The sequence below is a fragment of the Macrobrachium rosenbergii genome, chromosome 21 (assembly GCF_040412425.1).
Source record: "Macrobrachium rosenbergii isolate ZJJX-2024 chromosome 21, ASM4041242v1, whole genome shotgun sequence".
NCBI classification, from domain to species: Eukaryota; Metazoa; Arthropoda; class Malacostraca; order Decapoda; family Palaemonidae; genus Macrobrachium; species Macrobrachium rosenbergii.
Window position 1 is genome coordinate 61,369,273 of NC_089761.1, and position 21,170 is coordinate 61,390,442.

The 21,170-nt window shown below is 39.3% G+C and overlaps 1 protein-coding gene across 1 annotated transcript in view; it reads right to left on the reverse strand.

The window, feature by feature from the left end:
* Positions 1-21,170, reverse strand: part of LOC136849515 (putative uncharacterized protein DDB_G0271982) — a 38,560-nt gene that overhangs the window by 288 nt on the left and 17,102 nt on the right. The window contains exon 3 of the mRNA XM_067122859.1: positions 2,173-2,550. Within this exon, the coding sequence (XP_066978960.1) occupies positions 2,173-2,550 (378 nt within the window). The remainder of the gene's footprint in view (positions 1-2,172; positions 2,551-21,170) is intronic.

Consider the following 21,170-nt stretch of genomic DNA (forward strand, 5'->3'; position numbering starts at 1 on the left):
ATGTCCCTTCTTCTTCTTCTTTGGGGGCCTCCAGGGTCTGGCTAGGCCATTCCTAGGGGGCAATGAGGGTACCGACTCTGAAGAACGGTTAGGAGTACTGTCAGGAGCGGGACCAGGGGCAGCCTCAGGGGCTACGGGCTGATCTCCTACTTCGGCTGCTGCGACAACCGTCATGGGAAGAAAATCAGCGTCTGCGTCCTGGCCGGAGAGTTCCAGGTCGACCAGAAAAGAGGCAATGTCCGGGCCTGCCAGAGGGTCATCCTTGGCAGGCGGAAGAGTGTGGGAAGAAGAAACGTCAGGGGTCAGAGGCTTGCACTGAGCGATGATCATGGTTGTGAGGTTTGGTGGATCTCCTGTAGGAGGATGCTTGGCAGGGAACTTCCAGCTGAGATAGGTGGAGCTTGGCACTGACCAGGGCTCGCAAGTGGCGCTGGCCGTGGACTGGTGTCAGACAAAGCTGAAGGGGGACCCAGGAGAGCAAGACCCCTCGGTGTCCCTGGTGTGAGTTAGGACAACGATTCCTGTCTCGATGAGAGGGCAGGGCCACTTGGTGTTGTGGAAATGGCCACTGCGGCTAGCTTGCTGGCCACTTGGACCATCTTTCGGAGTGCCCTCTTATGCTGCAGGTCCTGCAGCGGTAGTTGGCAAGATCCCTCTGTGATAAGGGAGTAGTTCTTTGGTGGCCAGCCCGTTGCGAGATCTGCGGACTAGGCCTGGAATGAGTTCTAGGTGGACTGCATAATGATGCTCTTGGGCAAAGGGAAGGTTTGGCTGACAGTGGCACAGCTGTCAAAGAGGCTGTGTCCCGATCAAAAGAGGTTACTGAGGACGCGCTGGCGGAAGCAGTCAGGCAACAGAGTGGTGTGGGGTGGGACATCCCCAAAGGATGTCTCATCCAAGCAGGAACTCCACTCCGTGCGAATACGCTTTGACGATGCCAGAAGCGGTGAATTTTGTTGCTCCAAGGGGTGATCACCCCGAGTTCGACTGTAGGGACAGTCAAGGATTGTTTGTCCATCCAGGTCACTGTCCATTTGGTGCCTCATCTACCTTGGCACTGGCTGGCACTTGGGCCCGATCTATCAGGCTAATGTCTGAGCCAGTGTCGGCAGTAGTTGGCAGGTGCACTGGTGGGCTGGAACCATCCAGAGAAGCCACTGAGACGGACTGTGTCCAGACCCTTTCAGGGTGAGTTCTCTCCGGCGGCTCAGCTGAGGAGGCCAGGGCACTGATCAGGTTGATGTGCCTGGGAGCGACCACATGTTTTGGGCATGCAGGATACCCAGAGGAAGAGTGTCCTGAAGCTCCACAGTCTCAGCAGGGGCCCCTGGGATAGGTTGATCTCCCGGCAGTGACAATGTGCTGGGAAGATGGTGCTGAGTTAGGAGAGGAAGAGGGACGGTTACTGGTAGGCTGCCGAGGGTTGTTGCCGTGTGGGTTATTGTCCCTGTAGCAGCACTCTGCTTCAGCATGGCCGTACTTTTTACAAATGGTGCACGGAGGTTTGTTAGGTGGTCCGTTCCGTGGGCAACTGGAGCCCGTGAGGTGTCCGGGTGGCACTATTTTGTGTTGCAAGGTGCTGTGGGATGGGTTGTATGTCTCCCAAGCATCAGCTAAGCGGCAGGCTTCCTTGAGAGTGGCTGGCTGCTTGTCACTAAGATACACAGCCAGAGGCCCGGGCACACACTGGAAGAGGTCCTCCAGCATGGTCCAGTTAAACAAATCCTCAAAGGTGTCACACTGCATAGACTCGAGCCAGCGGGTCCCAGCTTGGGTCTTGTGACAGGCCCATTCTGTCCAGGACCAGCTGACGTTCTTAGCTATACCTCGGAATTGTTGTCTCCACCTCTCAGGGGTTATTTCATACGCCTTGGCGATGGTCTCACGGACAGCAGCCATTCTCCGTGTTGATCTCTTTCCAAGGCCCGGTGGGCGGCCTTAGCTTTCCTGTCCAGGTGCTTGGTGAGCAATAAGGCCCTCTCAGCTGAGCTGACATCATAGGTCTCGAAGAGGAATTCAATCTCTTCGAGCCATTGTTCTGGCTCATCTTCAGTCCATTTGCCCACGGGGTTATTGACTGTCGATAGGGAGGTATTTAGTGCAGATGGAGTGGGGCTAGAGGCTTGTCGGGCTGCTAAAGCTTCTGCGCTTTCCTTCTTGGCTCTCTCCAACTCGAGCTCCCTGTCCTTGAGGTCTAGTTCATGCTGTCTTCTACTTTCTTCTTCTTCGCTCTCGCGCTGTCTCCTCCGCTCTTCTCGTTCTTCTTCTTCTCTCCTCTGCTCGGCTTCTTGCTGTCTTCTTCGCTCCTCTCTTTCTTCTTCTTCTCTCCTCTGCTCGGCTTCTTGCTGTCTCCTCCGTTCTTCTCTTTCTTCTTCTTGCCGTCTCTGTTCATCTTCATATTTTCTCTTTTCAGCAATCTGCTCCCTTATAACTTCTGAAGGGCCTGGCCTACGAGGCTGTCCTCCTTTCCTATATCCCGGAAATATCAGTGCTCTTCGGTTGACATGTTGCTGATGGGAAAGGGCTGCTAAGTGGACTAACTTGGTGTTCCTGGAGGAAAGGGTTTGTGACTACGGGGAAGTGTCCTTTAGATTATTGGCACTTCAGTGAGTGGCACCTTTAAATGAGGTGGCACTGTGGGTGAGTGTGCTGAGAGAAATCACACTAGGGGAAGCGTTCCTGAAGGAAGTCTGAGTCCTTATGGGCGGATACGCTAGTATTTGAAGTGACCCTGAAAGTATTATTATTCCTTATGAGCGGAAACTCTTAGAACATGGGAGTGATCCTGAAGGCTCTATGGTCCTTATGGGCGGAAACACTGATTGTATGGCACTCTGTTTCTTAAACACAGGTGTAATGGCTAATGAGGAATTATTTTGGTTGGGTGACACCGGGGTGCCGGTGCGCTCCATGGAGCAAGGCAAAATGTCAGTGCATGAAAGGGCACTGAAGGTGAATGGTACTCTGCCTGGGCAGAAGGTAAGTAAGGCGTAAGAGGTAAATGAGAGACTCCAGCAGAGGATAAGGGAGAAAGGAAAGGGAAAGAAGAAAGATAAATGCTTCAGCGATTGGGTGCTTAGCAGTGCCGCAGATTAGTGGCACTGTGAGAAATGGAAACTGGGCGTGACACAAGTGGGTGGCTAGTTATAAGAACTAGAGGTCGCTGCCTGACATGAGGACAGGTAGGATATGGGAGTGCACTCAATATGCGGTTTAGCACTTGCAGTATAAGCAAGTCTGGAATAAGATATAGGCTACCCAACTCCTGCACTACAGTTGAACAACACGTAATTAGATAGATGCACAATCACTCAAAAATGTTTTGCAACATACTTCAAAACTTTTCGGACAACAGCTTATAATAGCGACATCTGGAGCTATTTGGCAACTCAGTTGTAAGCGCATGAAACAACTGAACACTAGTGGTGGGTCCGAGAAATTACCTGCAGTTTCCCTTAAACACGGCTTTTTCTGATACTGCTTACTGTTGTCACACTTTACTTAATTACAGGATGTTACTATAATACATCAGAGGTCATCACTGTTCTTATGTTTTAATATTTTCATCTCCAACTTCCATCACCATCGTTGTTGTATCTCCTTCATATGTGTGACATAGGCCTACGACTGTTATAAGTTGAACTATTAGTCTTATTAACATCAACAAATATAACTTTTGTAAAGATTTGCTTGTATTTCTTATTATCTAAGTTTCTAAAGAATTAAAATTAGCAAGAAGTTCAACATTAATTTAGTTAATGTTAAACGCCAGCAGTTAAGAAGACTACCATGCTCATCAGCGGAGAATGTCTCCTCATCGCAAAAGATAACTCTTACAGAAATCATCGGCCACTGGATTATATCACAACACAAGCCCTATCCTCTATTCTTTGTGTTTCGCTGATATGAAGTGTTTCTTGGCAGGAGTATGCTGAAATAATATCTTGGTCTCATGTAGCCTATTACCGATGGTTTGAGCAGCAACTTGAAGGGAAAGCGTAATGTTCTCTCTTTATGGCAACCAGAGAGAACCATAGAGAGGGCCGACTTCCTATGTGCAGCGTAATTTGGCCGCCATTTTATTTGTGTGTGACTGGAGCTGCAGTGACAGCAACGTTTTGTAAACAAACATGCTCTGAGTGCACTGCAACCCACTGTGGGGCCAACAGTTTGTCTTTTTGCTGGAACACAACAAACTGCCAATGTTTATTTATTTAACAGCTGTTAAGATATATGTGTGTGTATTAACAGAAATCAATTTAATTTTGTAAACAAAGTGCTTAATATCCCGGTCACATAAAGGTTCTACCAATACAAATGAAATACTTAAATTACAATTAACACATTTTTTTCACATATATTGTGTATTAAATAACAGGTCTAAGCGCTGCCAAGTTCTGTAGCAAAGACACATGATTTCGCTGTCCTCTCCAGCAAATGTGAACAAAGATTAAGAAAAGAGAGAAATTTTGTTGATGATTCTCATAAAAAAAACACAGTAATGCAAATTTATACTTCAAAAAGTTGGTACTACAAAAGGATGATCACTTTTAAGCAGCTATACGAGAATTCTTACTAACTTTGCAAATTACATGAAAGCACAGAGGGAATAATGAGAAATTGAACTAACATTGCTGATACAAAAACATTTGCGCGATTATCAGAAAAAACGAAACATTAAAAGGACGAAATTAACTACGTAATCTGAAAAAGACTAAACACTTGTAGCCAAACTGCCATACTATCATAACATCTAGCTAGACCAATTTGTTAATATAATAATGATCCGAATGAGAAGGAGAAGACACTGTACTGGTAAACACACATTCATATATATATATATATATATATATATATATATATATATATATATATATATATATATATATATATATATATATATATATATATATATATATATATATACACATATACATATACACACACACACACAGAGTAAACTTATTGAAATATAAAGCAAAACACGACTTCAAGCAGCAATCACAAGCAGCCAGCTTTGTTTCCATTGGTCATCGTCATTCAAAATGAAGAAAAGGAAAACAAACTCATTATCAAGACGATGGGAAGGTGCTTGAGATGCTGAATTAAGTACAGGGTAGAGAAAACAGCTGCTTTCTGATCAGCGAAGTTAAGCTGCTTTGTGTGTGGTCAGTAACTGAATGGGTGACGGCCACTGAATCCCTGTTTTATGCTCTCTCCCGGTTTCCAAAATGGGTTCTTTGTTTCATTATGAGAACCTATTGCATACATGTATGTATATACACAAATAATATCTAAAATAAAGAATTAAAGAAAAACTGTCGTGCGTGGTGAGAATCGACCTTCACCTGCACTGAAGTCGGCCCTCATGAGCAGGATTCGAGTCCATGACATACGGTTATGCCGCTCTACGAAGGAAGATGTCTTGGAACTTCTACTGTATCTAAAGATTAACCCTATTCCGGGTAACAAGGGCACCAACGCCAAATCAAATCGCCTTAAATTCCAGTTATATTACTTCCCGCCAATATTTACTACTCCCAAAACACTTATGCCACCAACCCATGTCTTCTATTAATAAAATCACGCATGAAATCCACCTTCTATTATGTTAATTGTATAGAAATCATTTCATCAACGATCACCATCTCAAGCACCTTGCCATCGCCTTGGCGATGAGCTTTTGTTTTTCTTTTCTTGAATGACGAACCCCAATGGAAACAAAGATGGCTGCTTGTGATCGCTGTTGCGAGTCCACTTAGCTTTTCATTTCAATCAATCTGCACGACATACTATATCATTTTCAATTTCAGTCTCGCAGTGACCTCAATAAAAATAGCATGAATTATGTAGTTTCATAAAAACGTCCCTTTACAATCTGTAGATTTCTAAATTGGGAGAGTGTAGAGGGAGTCTGGTGGCCAACCACGGTATCATGTTACACCAAGCTGTCAAAATAAAACAATGACGCTTCGAGTAAATAGCCCATTTCTTCCATTTTATCCTCGTATATCATATTGCCTCTAAACAAACTTCTATTCCTCCAATTATAAGGTTTGACGAACCTTCTTAGGCTGCATTTAGGATGCAAAAAAGATGGAAAACCATCGGGTATAAGCCAAGCACATATAGTTTGAGAAGCAACAGACATTAAGCCAGTTTAAAAGACACTATCTTGTCTGCCATTTTTCCCACATAATAGACTAGATTATTCTAGAAATACTGTACCATTTCTAGACAGAAAGTTCGTTTTTTAAATTGTAGAAGATATTGACCTGTACATGCAAGTCTTTATGGAAGTTGAGACTAGTCCATATTGTGGACTCAATGAATAATTATTCTGTGGCGGAATTCTAACCCACAAACAAAACAACAAACAACACTCACCCTGATCTTCGGTTGCTGGAGATGGATAAAGGTCAGCTGCCCCAACAACCACAACCGCAAACAACCACAAACACAACAAGGAAATACAAAAAGAAACAGAACACACACACAAATAAACAGCACACAACAAGAAAACCAACAACTCCCAGAAAAGCATACGACAAAAACTGTCCCACACAAGAACCACTGACCGGCACTAGCTCTGACTAAAGACTCCCAGAAAAATTGAAAAATCCTTCACATATTCCACAGACAGACAGACAGCGCCGCAAACAAAATTCGACCTCATCCTCTTCCAACAACCAGAAGCACTCACTCACGACAATTACACACTCTCTCTCTCTCTCTCTCCTCTCTCACAAAACGTTGGGAAATGCTAAATAAAAACAAATTTATTCATCCCTCTATATTTCTCCCCCTTTTAGCATTTCCCAACCAACACCTTTCACACCTCTTTCAAATCGCCTTACGCAACACCCACGGATGCTCACTAGCAGGTCCTCTAGATCGCGTTGGCGGGCAACGCAATCATTCTCTCAGAATCACTCTTCTCCCAGCAACACTCAAACTCACATCATCTCCTCCATTCTCTCTCAGATTCACGCTATCTTCTTCACTATTACCACTCTCAATTTCATCCACAATCTCATCTATACCCTCTAACTCGTTCCCAAATACCTTCCCAAAATCTTCAACTAACCCATCCCATTCGCTCATTGACCTTTCCAATTCTTGCAACGATTCATTCATGCTTTCAATCACTGGCGTATATTACTGCGACGCTCTTACTCTTACACTTTCTCACCTCAACCGTTCACTTACCCCTACACGTTCAGTAAACTCGGTTATATCAAACCCATATGCTATACGTTCTATTCATACCATCCCATTCATCCGTCCGACACGCTTTATCACTCATTTTCACTTTGGCACTCACACCCCTATCACACAACTTACGATCATTCCGTTCACTTACGTTCTTCCCTTTCTTACGTTTTCTGCCATACTCTATCAAAACAAATTGCTTCATGCACTCGTCAGTCTTTCCAGCAAAGCCCCCCTCATGCAACAACCCCTCACGTACATGCATCACACGCACCGCTTGCATCCTGGAGGATCCACCCATTTGAACCCCCTTCACACTCAGTTTCCCGAATTCTGATGAAACACAGTCACCCTCTTTTCGTCTACATACACTTGATACATGCCCTTCCATTCCACATTCGACACACTTCGCTCTCGGTTCTGAACACATTCTCGCATAATGCCCATTCTTACCACAGTTACCACATATTACATTCACTGGGTACCCTACAACCATTAGCAACATGACCCACCTGTCCGCACCGGGTAGCATTTAACCCCTATCTTTCATACACTCCTTACCAAATGTCCCGGTTGCCCACACCCGAAACACGCTCCTAAAGCCCATCTACACTCATTCTTTGTATGTCCTTCCTTTCCACATCTAAAACACTTCGCTCGACTTCCACTCACCGACCTTCCCCTTTGTACACTACTATCCCTAACCCGTCCAACCTGTTGTTCCCTTACAAACCCATCATTCATCCTCACTGGCACCTCTACATTACTTGCTCTTAAACTCCTATCTATTACACTATCGGCCATTCTCATTGGGCCCTCAACACTGCATCCCTAAAGCTTCCGAACTCTGGTACTCTCTCATCTACCCCAGCCCTTACACTTACACTTCTGCTCTCTTTTATAACCCTGTCAAGCTCATAATCTTCTACAATTTCAAAATTTCTCCCCAAGTCAACCTTTCATTCGTCCATCTTTTCTTCTCCTTCCGCTTCAAGTTCACAAATTCTCTAACTCCATCTGGCACTGTCCCTAACAACTTCCGTACTAACTCCAGCACATTCATCTATCCCATCATCCCCAAACTTTTCCTTGCCAACGTCTCCAGCCTACAAGCATACAGTGACAAGGTTTCCCAGCTTTCATTCTGCCTCATCAAATTCATTCTTCCTCTTATACTTAACACTCGCTTTCATACGCCTCGCTTGCTCAACTAATCTAGCTTTCACCTTGTCATACTCAACATCCCCCACACTCATAATCACCCTATACATATCAAGTAAAAACCCAGTCAAATACTTCCTAATTCTCGTGCCCACACTTCTTACTTTCCCCATACTTATCCTGAAAAACCTTTCATACTCCCTAAAGAAATCATGCACATCCCTACTTCCATACTCATTATACTTTTCACACCAGGGTACCTCCCTCACATACATAGCCTTTCTCACTTCTTTCTCACTTTCACTCTCACTTTCGCTACTTTCGCTCTGTCCTTTCATACCCTCTTCCGAATACAAAGAGTCCACTTCTGCACTTACATTCATCTTACTCATTACACTCTTCTTCCCCTCTTTATCCACTTTTATCCACTCACCTCCATCCACCTCACTATCACTACTGCCTTCACCCTCTCCCTTCTTTCCTGCCTTCCCCACTTCCTTACCCTTCTTACCAGTTTCCTTTCCCTTTCCCTTCTTCCCTTTTTCTTCCCCTGACTTATCCTTACTTTCCCTCTGTTCCTTCCCTTGCTTTTCATTCCCTTTTCCTTACCCTGCCTCTCATTCCCTCGTTTCTTACTTCCTATTCCCATATCACTTTCATCACTCACGCTTCCATTCACTTCTTCCTCCTTTTCTTTCTCTCTTGCCCCTTCACACGTTCCAGAGAACCTGCCTCCAACAGCCCCTTCTCCAAAAACACCCTTGAACATACCTTTCACCATTTCTTCCACACTTCTCATCATTCCCTCCAACTTTTTATCCATCCTCTCTTCCATTCTCTCTTCTGACTCTTTCATCTCCCCTTTCATTTCTTCTTTTGCACTTCTTAGCATTCCTCCCATCTCCTCCAACTGACTCCTCAACTCCTCATTCTCACTCCTCAGCTTTCCATTCTCCTCCTCCAGCCTGCCCTGGAGTTCCCTAGCCACTCGGAGTTCCTCTCTCAATTTCTCTATCTCACTCATCCTGACCTTTTACTCTCACTCGACCCACCACAGACAATCTTAACGGCTATTTTACAACAGCCCCACGTTGGGCGCCAAATATTATGTGGCGGAATTCTAACCCACAAACAAAACAACAAACAACACTCACCCTGATCTTCGGTTGCTGGAGATGGATAAAGGTCGCCGCAACAACCACAACCGCAAACAACCACAAACACAACAAGGAAATACAAAAAAAAGAAACAGAACACACACAAAATAAAACAGCACACAACAAGAAAACCAACAACTCCCAGAAAAGCATACGACAAAAACTGTCCCACACAAGAACCACTGACCAGCACTAGCTCTGACTAAAGACTCCCAGAAAAACTGAAAAAAATCCTTCACATATTCCACAGACAGACAGACAGCGCCGCAAACAAACTAACGACCTCATCCCTCTTCCAACAACCGAAGCACTCACTCACGACAATTACACACTCTCTTGCTTCTCTCCATCAAGTCTCTCACAAAACGTTGGGAAATGCTAAATAAAAACAAATTTATTCATCCTCTATAATTCGAAACCTTGGTTTGTTGGACTATTTGCTTTAATATTTTTGTTTAGTTTTGTTTTAATTTTAATGAATAGTTGATGAAACAAGATTCATTTATACGATAATCACCGCTCAGCAGTTACATAAAATCTAGCGCGTTAAAATTCTGATTTAATCTTTTAGCTCAGTACTGGTCTTCGTGTAGCACTAAAATTTACGTTTTATTCCCTAAAATAAATAACTACAATTAGTGTGCAGTTTATGTCCACTGACTAAAGCATCCTTCAGCTTTGCCCCTTTCTGTTTGTGGTCACTGTTTCATTTCAGCCTGCTCCTCCTTCTGTCCAATGCATCCTGACTTCTCAAACCAAAGCAATTTATTTCTCTCCCGCTGCTGAAACCTTTACTTAATGAATGATTTCAAATGTCAAAGTTTGCTCATAAGGGTAATGAACCTCGAGTTCCAACAGCGCTACTTCATGTCCAGCGAAAATAAAATGCACATTGCCATTTAAAATTATTCCAAAAAAATTCACAATATATCCTGGAAACAATATTACTATATTATTTCCTTCATGAAAGATGTATATTTTTTGAGGGGGGGGGAAGCAGGGGGCAACTCAAAAGAATATTAAGCGCCGAAACCCTACAACCCCCCTAACAAAAACAAACACAAGCTACACGGCAGAAGCAATTTACATATTACTTTTTAATTATTGTTAATTTTGCCATTAAGTAGTGTTTCCTAATGATGTCCTGAATATTTTGTCGTGTACTAAAGGCTTGTAGACAATGCGGTCTACAGCTAACAGTAACTTTTACGTATTCACAGTAAAGTTGGTTTTATATAAGAACGTCACTATATGAATGCAATAATGGTTTTATGGAAGACCTGAAACAACACTCTTGTACTAATTGGTTCTGTTTTCTTCAAGGTTGACCATTTCGAGGCCACGTACTTATGTTAAGAAATAAAACATAAAATTCAGTAGCAAGCAAAGAACAATAACGACCTCAAAAATTCAATCAAGATTTTATGTAACTGCTGAAAGATCATTATCATATAAATGAATCTGGTATCATCAACTATTCATTCGAATTTAAAACAAAACTAAACAAAAATATTAAAGCACATAATCCTACAAACCAAGGTTTCGAATAATTATTCATTGAGTCCACAATATGAACTAGTCTCAACTTCTATAAAGACTTGCATGTACAGGCCAATATCTTCTACAATTTAGAAAATCATCTTTCTTCCTAGAAATGGTATAGTATTTCTAGCCTAATCTAGCCTATATATATGAGAAAAATGGCAGACAAGATGGTGTCTTTTAAACTGGCTTGTTTGTTGCTTCTCAAACTATGTGCTTGGCTTATACCAATGGTTTTCTATCTTTTGTACATCCTAAATGCAGCCTAATAAGGCTCGTCAAACCTTATAATTGGAGGAATAGTGCTTTATTTAGAGGTAATATGATATACGAGAATAAAATAGAAGAAATGGGCTATTCACTCGCAATAGTAATTTTATTTTGACAGTTGGGTGTAACATGATACCGAGTGTGGCCACCAGAACCCCTCTACCCTCTCCCAATTTAGAAATCTACAGCATGTAGAGACGTTTTTATGAAACTACATAATTCATGCTATTTTTATTGAGGTCACTGCGAGACGGAAATTGAAAATAATATAGTATGTCGTGCAAACTGATTGAAATGAAAAGCTAAGTGGACTCGCAGCAGCTGTCGCAAGCAGCCATCTTTGTTTCCATTGGGCGTCGTCATTCAAGAAGAAAAAAAAAAACAAAAGCGCATCGCCACGGCGGTGGAAAGGTGCTTGAGATGGTTATCGTTGATGTAATGCTTTCTATGCAATTAATATAACACGAGGTGGATTTCATGCGTGATTTTATTAGGAGAAGAGATGTGTTGGTGGCAGAAATGTTTTGGGAGTAATAAATGTTGGCAGGAAGTAATATAATTGGAATTTGAGGGGATTTGATTTGGCGTTGGTGCCCTTGTTACCCGGAATAGGCTTAAGCTTTAGATACAGTTAAAGTTCCAAGACATCTTCCTTCGTAGAGCGGCATAACCGAGTGGTCATATCTCTCTACCCACGCGACCCAAAAATAAAGAAATACTGGTGGTATAAGGCGTAGCCCTATACAACCGGAATTTTTTCACAGCCGCACGCCAAAGTTATATAATAGAATATATTATTTGATAAAATAACCTTAATTTTGCGACACAAATGGCATTTTAAGACGACACGACTGCTCTTTTGCGATCAGCGAAGTTAAGCTGCATTGGGTGTGGTCAGTAACTGCATGGGTGACCGCCACTGAATCCTCGTCTTATGCTCTCTCTCGCTTTTTAAAAGGGTTCTTTTTTTATTACGAGGATCTACTGTATATATGCATGTAAATATACACCTAAATTATCTATAATATAAAAAGTTAAAGAATAAAAACTACGTCTGTGGTGGGAATCGAAGCCCTCCCCTGCGCTGATATCGGCAAGTGGTGAAGGCGATTATGTCCTTATGGATGAGTTCACAGTTTGTAATTAAGGCAGAAACAGCGATGACTCTAGGATAGGAAAACACTGCTTAATATCCCCGTCATATAAAGGTTCTACCAATACAAATGAAATGCTTAAGGTACAATTAACACATTTTTTATCACATATTATGCAATCAATAACAGGCCTAAGGGCTGCCAAGTTCTGTAGCAAAGACACATGATTTCGCTCTCCTCTCCAGCAAGTGTGAACAAAGATAAAGGAAAGCAGAAATTTTGTTGATGATTCTCATTACAAAAAACACAGTAATGCAAATTTATACTTGAAAAAGTTGGCACTACAAAAAGATGATCACTTTTAAGCAGCTATACGAGAATTCTTACTAACTTTGCAAATTACATGAAAGCACAGAGGGAATAATGAGAAATTGAACTATCATTGTTGATACAAAAATAGTCGCGCGATTATCAGAAAAAACGAAACATTAAATAGACGAAATTAACTAATTAATCTGAAAAAGACTAAAGACTTAAAGCCAAACTGCCATACTATCATAACGTCTAGTTAGACCAATTTGTTAACATAATAATGATCCGAATGAGGAGGAGACACTGTACTGATAAATTATTTCATGTATACATTCATGTATATAGTATATGTATGTATATATATATATATATATATATATATATATATATATATATATATATATATATATATATATATATATATATATATATATATATAAAACTTATTGAAATATAAAGCAAAACACAACTTGAAGCAGCAATCACGAGCAGCCAGCTTTGTCTCCATTGGTCACAGTCATCCAAAATGAAGAAAAGGAAAACAAACTCATTATCAAGGTGATGGGAAGGTGCTTGAGATGGTGAACTAAGTACAGGGTAGAGGTCAAGGGTAAGATCTGATGCCTGAAATGAATTCCTTGAGATCATGTCCCTTCTAGTAATCTAAATATTTATGTATTAAAAAGTGGATACTTGAGGAGATATTTCAGCTCAGTCAATGAGAATGGGCGCCATTTTGAATATGGAATTACGCTGAATTTGTCCTTTTTTTTTTTACTGTGCTATTCCTAAGTGTGCAAACAACACATTCATGCAATAGAACAAACTATTGCAAATAGTTTACTGTTCCCCCTATTTTAATATATTTTGCATGAAATTGAATTTGGGTTTATTTACTTTTGTGTGTTTGTTGTGCAAAATATTAGGATATACAGGAAAACAAAAAGGTCAAAATAATGATAAATCTTCACTCTAAAAAACCAGCTCTATGACATTTTGCCAAGAAATTAGTAGTTTGAGAGATATTGAAGGAAATGTGAGTACAAAATTGAATTTTTCAGTTTTTTCAAAAACGTGCTTTCTAGTTCGGGGCTTGTTTGCTCAGAAACTTTCTGTTTTAGCGCAATAACGTATAGACACAAACAGATGTAGAATTTAATTTCCTATTTTTTTATATCTATTCCTCTTACCTGTACGATGCACCGTTTTGGAGAAAAACGGGAAAATATTGAAAAATGTACCCTCCACACAGACTAAAAGTGTGAATTTCACTATTTCAAAATGGCCGAATTTGTCCCATTTTGGATATGCAATAAAACAAACTGTTGCAATTTGTTTTAGTAAACCACCTTGTTTGGCCTATTTCCCATGGATTATTAAGAAAAGATAGACATTTTGTTGATTCTCATTTTTAAAAAAGTTGGTGCTACAAAAGGATTATCACTTTTAAGCAACTATACGAGAATACTTGCTAACTTTGCAAATTACATGAAAGAACAGAGGAAATCATGAGAAACTCAACTATCATTGTTGATACCAAAAACTTATCGGGAAAAACGAAACATTAAAAGCAGGAAATAAGCTTTGCAATCTGAAAAAAAAAAACATGCAGCCAAACTGCCATACTCATCATAACGTCTAGATAGACCAGTTTGTTAATATAATAATGATCCGAATGAGAGGGAGACGACACTACTGATAAACACACATACTTTTATATATATATATATATATATATATATATATATATATATATATATATATATATATATATATATATATTTGTGTGTGTGTGTATACAGTATAGAGTAAACTGATTGAAATACAAAGGAAAACACGACTTGAAACAGCAATTACGAGCCATCTTTGTTTCCATTGGGCATCGTCATTCAAGACGAAGAGAAGCGAAACAAAAACGCATTGCCAAGATAATGGAAAGCTGCTTGGGATGGTGATTTTTGTTGTAAAGCTTTCTATGCAATTAATATAATACGAGGTGGGGAAAACAGCTGGTTTCCGATCAGCAAAGTTAAGCTGCTTTGGGTGTGGTCAGTAGCTGGATGGGTGACCGCCACTGAATCCCTGTTTTATGCTCTCTCTCTCCCGATTTTTAAACTGGGTCTTTTTGTTTCATTATGAGAACCTATTGCATATATGTATGTATATACGTCACGTCTTCTTTTTTATTTGAATTAGTTGATATTTCCTTTATAGCTGCTTTATCGTTTCTAGCTTTGTTTGTAGTTAGTTGTTACAGTTCCAGGTTTTAGGAAGATACAGTACAGTTTTTCTTACTTCATTAACACACTCATAAAATAACACTGTATATATACAAGTTAAATATATATACAAGTAGTATGACTAAGAATTGAAGTATGAGCCTTTCTTCTTAACACCAACTGGTGAGGCTTTCAACCTCACTCCATTAAGGCTCTTGGATCTTCTCTCTTCTCCATCTGCTCCTCTTCAAGCTTGCCTTTTTGAAGATTCTTCAAAGCAATTGCCCATCCCACGACTAGGCAGACCACTGCTTCTGTTCTGCCTTATAGCCGACCTTACTGGTTGGAGTTTATCTAAAGATGTCCTTCTGGGTGTGATTTATTGACTTAATTCCCTCCTTCGTGGGTGGGACTATTGACGTCACTGGAAGTCTTCAGGTTCCCGCAAAAGTTGAAAGGTCGGGGCACACGTGAGACGGGTAGGCAGTTTTTAATGGTTTCGCTTAGATTATTGTGGCCCCACAATTTGGCTTCAATACTATAAGTCGACAATTCCTGTTACCCTATCTCTCTCTCTGTCTCGTTTCTCTATTATTCTCTCTCTCTCTCTTTCCCTATCATTTGTCTATCAATGGTTCGTTCTCTCTCAATTCTTTTTCTCTCTTTTATATGCGCTATTCCTAACTAATATTCTCCTAGCTATCATTGCATAACTGTCACCTCCCAAACATTGTCTTCAATGCTTAATTAAACACAACAAAATGGATACAATAGTAATAATTAAATTGGCAATAAAAATTGTTTCTCCAACTGTGGAGGAAAAGACATAAGTTCATACACATATCAAATTATAAGTATATTATTTCATAAGTATATTAAATGAACATTCAGAACAATAAACATATGAAACTGTTATCATGTAACAAATAATGTTAACATCAAATGTCAATTATTGTTATTTCTGAGTTTTGTCAATATCCCTTGTATTTTTCTGATAATAAGATTTCTCACTATTACGATAAACAAAGTAACAGCTATTACTATTACCACTAGATTTGCTAATGATAAAATTGGGGAGACAGTTTCTTTATAGTAGAAATATTCATCAACATAGTTCAAATTTTCAAGTTTCTTTAATTCTAACTGAGACAACTTAAGTTCATCTATTTTATATGAGTAATTTTTATATGGCACATGTTTGTTGAATTTATATGTTGTGAAAAGATGGAGTTCATAATATAACTGGTTTGCTATAACTAACTGACCTGATGTTGTAAAAGATTTAACATTTTTAATGTTTATTTCTGTACTAATGTTGTGACATTTAAGTTTAGCTACCACAGCATTTAGTGAAAATACAAAAATTTCTTGATCAATTATCAGAGCTTCAAAAGGTTTATCATAGTTTGTGGTATATACCTTTTCTTGGTTTTGGTTTAACACAATTTCTTGAATACAAGGATAAGCATTAGTACTCTTATACAGGTTATCAAAATTACAAATATATATTCCTGTTCTTTTCAAAATTACAAATATATATTCCTGTTCTTTTAACAGAATACACTCATTAAATTGTTTATCAGTGAAAAATGACAATAGCAGAGAGTGTTCTTCTAATGCAAAATGCCTGATTGTTCCCTTTTTAATGATCATTTGGTTATTAATTATCATAGGAAATGGGTACACAGTGTTTAATGTCTTTGTGATCTTAGTATTGAAAGGTACAATTAAAATAATTATATCATAAAGCACTTTGGCACTTATTAAATTGTAGTACGTGAAAACATCTTCCACAAGTAGCTGAAAGTGTTTTTCCATGATGCAAAACTTAATAATGTCTTCTAATTCTTTAGGAGTGATTGGTGTTGGGCTCAAAATACCTTTATAAGCAAGTAAAATGGTACTGAATGTATTTTCATGTTCCTGTAATATCACTTCACTTTCTAGAGCAAATTTATTTAAAAACTGTACGTTTTCCAACCATATTCAGTTCTTCTGTTACATTCTGATTGACTTGATTTATAAAAATTTTCATCTTTTCTATTTGTTCTGCATTTTGATTGTGTGAGGTAATCACTTTGTTTTCTTTACATATGGGTTTCACTACATACACTATATTTATGATATTTTCAGTCCAACACCAATATATACATATATATACACATTTAACTCTGTCGGTTTCGTAGATTATATATTTTGTTTACAACATTATCTACAGCATTTTCATATCTTATGCTATTTATAACTTTGGTGGACCATGGATCTGTTTTTACTACTTTTATATGATCCGGTGAACTATTTTTCCTTTAGATTACTTTCATTAACTACTCTATATTTGTTTAATTTTAACACTTCTACAACTCTATATGGTCCGGTGAACTTGGGAGAAACCTTTACATTTGGCCCTTCTTGTCAACACTCCACATTTCTACCTCCTATTTCTAATTCCTCGCTCAGCATTAGAGAAATGAGCGTCTAATCTCACTGGCATTTCGTTGTCTGCTTGTTAAAAAACTCTACCAGTATCAAGTCTTCCGTAAAACACTTCAGTATCACAGACAACACCTATGGGATGTTTCCTAGATAGTGACCCCCAACAAAGTTCGGGGGTCGTTATCTAGTACTAATATTTCTTGGGGGTCATTATCTTTATGATATTTACAGTCTTTTGTTTATGTTTTTACGGTCATCCCCAACGGGATTGTACTAAACACGCCGCAAAATCTTGGGGGTCACTATCTTAATCATTTTACTAATTGGTTATAATTTGTGCCAACCATTTTTTATTGAATAGCCTAAATATGGCAGCAGAGCGCCCATCACACTTTCACCGTCACAAAACTGCAATTGACTCCTAGCCCCCTTCTGTAACCCGAGTCTTCTGTCACATTCTCTAGTTGACTCCCAGTGCCCTTCTATAACCCAAGTCTTCTGTCACATTCTCCAGTTGACTCCCAGTGCCCTTCTGTAACCCAAGTTTTCTGTCACATTCTTCGTACCTTGAAAATTCACTCCAAATCCTTGTTCAGTTCTACACTGGTTTCATCCTTTCTTGCATAAGTCAGCTCTGTCATATTCAACTTGCTAGTTTGTATTTTTGTCCTGATTATCTTACAACAGGAATTATATTTGTGGCTTATGAGCTAATGAAGCACTTTCTGCCAAGAATAAGTTCTTTAGTGTTAAACTAAGCATTAAAGTCGATTCCTTTCATCTGCGATCATTTAGACATTTTCTTGTAATGTGAAATCAAAAACTGTAATGAAAGTTTAACTACCAAAACTACTTTATACTGGCATGTTTTTTTATATTTCCTCACATTTCCTATTTTGGTCAGTATTTAATAACTGAAAATTTCGCATGTGTAATTTTTCAGGGGGCCGATGAAGTGATCCTCAGGACAAGACACATGATTGGGGTTTATCTCGTTACGATTGTCGCATTCATTATTGCTGTACTGACTTTCTTTGCTGAAAAACTCATCCACAGCTGTTACACTAAGTAAAATTCAAGCAAAACTTGATATAATGAAAACACTTAATTCCTTGAACAAATTTTCAGTACTGTATCACTCTTTTAAATTTAACTAATTAGCGCAGTTATTATGTATATGCATTATGTGTAATGTGAACGTGTAATGAAAGGCATAACTAGCTGACAAGTTTGTTTTACTAACCTCAACATTTCCCATCACTTCAGAGAGCTGACCAATTGACTAAATAATTTTCTATCATGTGAGCTTTCTACTTTTCCAGAGTAAGTGATACCATAATGTGTCTATTACATCAAGAAGTTTTTCCCGCTTAATTTATGTTGCCTCTTGTTAGAAAGTAATGATCGTATGCTCAACGTGAAGTCAATACATGTAGGCTCTTGCTGTACTATTTGTCGAAGATAAACATATCAGTAATTGTACATTTTTATGAATGCCGCATCATGCGTATAAAAATGTATTATCCTGACGAGAATATTTAGGTTAACAGGTTAAAACATCAGGGTCGAAAATTTCTTCAATAAATCGAAAGAAGATGGTTATAAATTGTCCTGAACTATCACCAGCCCACCATTTACTTTTAGCTATTTCACGAATGCTGGTAGTTTCAAATCTATATATATATATATAAAAATGGATGCATGTGTGTGTGTTTGTGCGTGTGTGTAGCCTATATTCCAGCATAACTGAAATGCATTGAGGAATTTCATTCAAACTTGGTATACATATGACTTACTATCTCGAAAAGAATACTGCGGTGGTAAGACATCAATAGCACCAAAGGGCACCTAAGGGAGTGGGGGTGGGAAGGGCTTCCCTGAAACAGGGTTGGTTCTGGCCGTAGACTTAGTAACTAAATAACTCTATGGGTTTATCACACCTCGTTTCGGTATACACATGTCTTACTGTCTGGAAAAGAATACTGTGGGGGTAAGACATCACTGGCCACAAGGGGAGTTGGGGTGGGAAGAGGTGACATGTAAAAATAACAAAAAATGACAGATATTAGTGTCTAATCCATAGTTTTTGAAGTTGCTGAGATGAATAGTGACATTCCCGATGCCCTTTAAGTCCAAGTTCAGCCCCAACAGGCAGGGTGGGTTGAGAAGGGGTGAAATATAAGATGTCAAAAATGTTGAGCAATGTAACTGAAGCAGCTATCTTCACAGGAAAGAGAGAGAGAGAGAGAGAGAGAGAGAGAGAGAGAGAGAGAGAGAGAGAGAGAGAGAGAGAGAGAGTAAAAATGTCAAAATTGTTGGGCACTGTAACTGAAGCAACTATCTTAACAGGAAAGGGAGAGAGTGAGAGAGTATAGGGGGTGTTAGGGAGGAGGGAGAGAGATAGTGAAAGAGAGAGAGAGAGAGTAAAAATGTCAAAATTGTTGGGCACTGTAACTGAAGCAACTATCTTAACAGGAAAGGGAGAGAGTGAGAGAGTATAGGGGGTGTTAGGGAGGAGGGAGAGAGATAGTGAAAGAGAGAGAGTGAGTAGAGGTGGTGAGAGAGAGAGAGAGAGAGAGAGAGAGAGAGAGAGAGAGAGAGAGAGAGAGAGAGAGAGAGAGAGAGAGAGAGAGTTTATCGGTTGTCATTCAGTTTCCCAGGCAGCACCGGGTTGGTCAGCTAGTGTTATCATGTATACCGAATAGGAATAAGCCATATACAATTAATGAGTTTATCAAGCAGGAAACAAATTAACGCTGCTTGCAAAGCCCGGTTTGTGTTGTATATTATCTTCTCTACGCTATCGCACTTGATAAATAAATAGTGGCAATGAACCCCCTCCTACTGCTGTTAAACGTGCTGTGGACATGTTAAAAGTCGGAAACCGGTTCTCCATATGTTCATAGATACTTTTCTTTGTTTTCGTTCCGAAAGGAATAAATGAGGAGTACGTAAAAAAAACGAAAAAAAGATGCCTTATTTTAACTCTATTATTCCGTCTCCACTCAGGTGACGCATTTCTTTAAATGTCCGAGCCCACTAATCAGTCCATTAATTATTTCTTGTTCCTGTCTAGACATCGCTTGCACTCCGTGACAGGAGAGAGAAGACGGGACCTACACCATGACCCTCCAGCCATTGAGCTTCTCAGCCAAGGTCTCTTCCGTCACTGAAAACCAGGTCATGATAGCTTACGATGACCGCTTCTTTGTTTTCTTTAAGCGCTAGTATACAGACGATCACCTCGCAGTTAGTCTACGCGCTGGCGATTCCAGAAAAATTTCCGGGGGGAGGGGGGGGCAGGCACCAATTTTCATATATATGCATATAGTAGTAGAATTACTAACAGGATCTCATTCAAACTGGATGGTATCTAATGGAGTATTTGTTCAGAAAAGTAACTTTTTCTGAATACATACTCCATTAGATACCATCCAGTTTGAATGAGGTCCTGTTAGTAACTCTACTAATGCACAGAACCATTGTGTATGTGATAAAGTTAATATATACATACATACATACATACATATATATATAGTATATATATATATACATTATATATATATATATATATATATATATATATATATATATATATATATATATATATATATATATATATATATATAGTATATATATATATATATATATATATATATATATATATATATATATATATATATATATTTCTATAATTGATTTATTTTTTCCCCATTTTTATACTGTATTTCTCATTTATGTTGTTATTATCTAAATCTTCAATATTATTA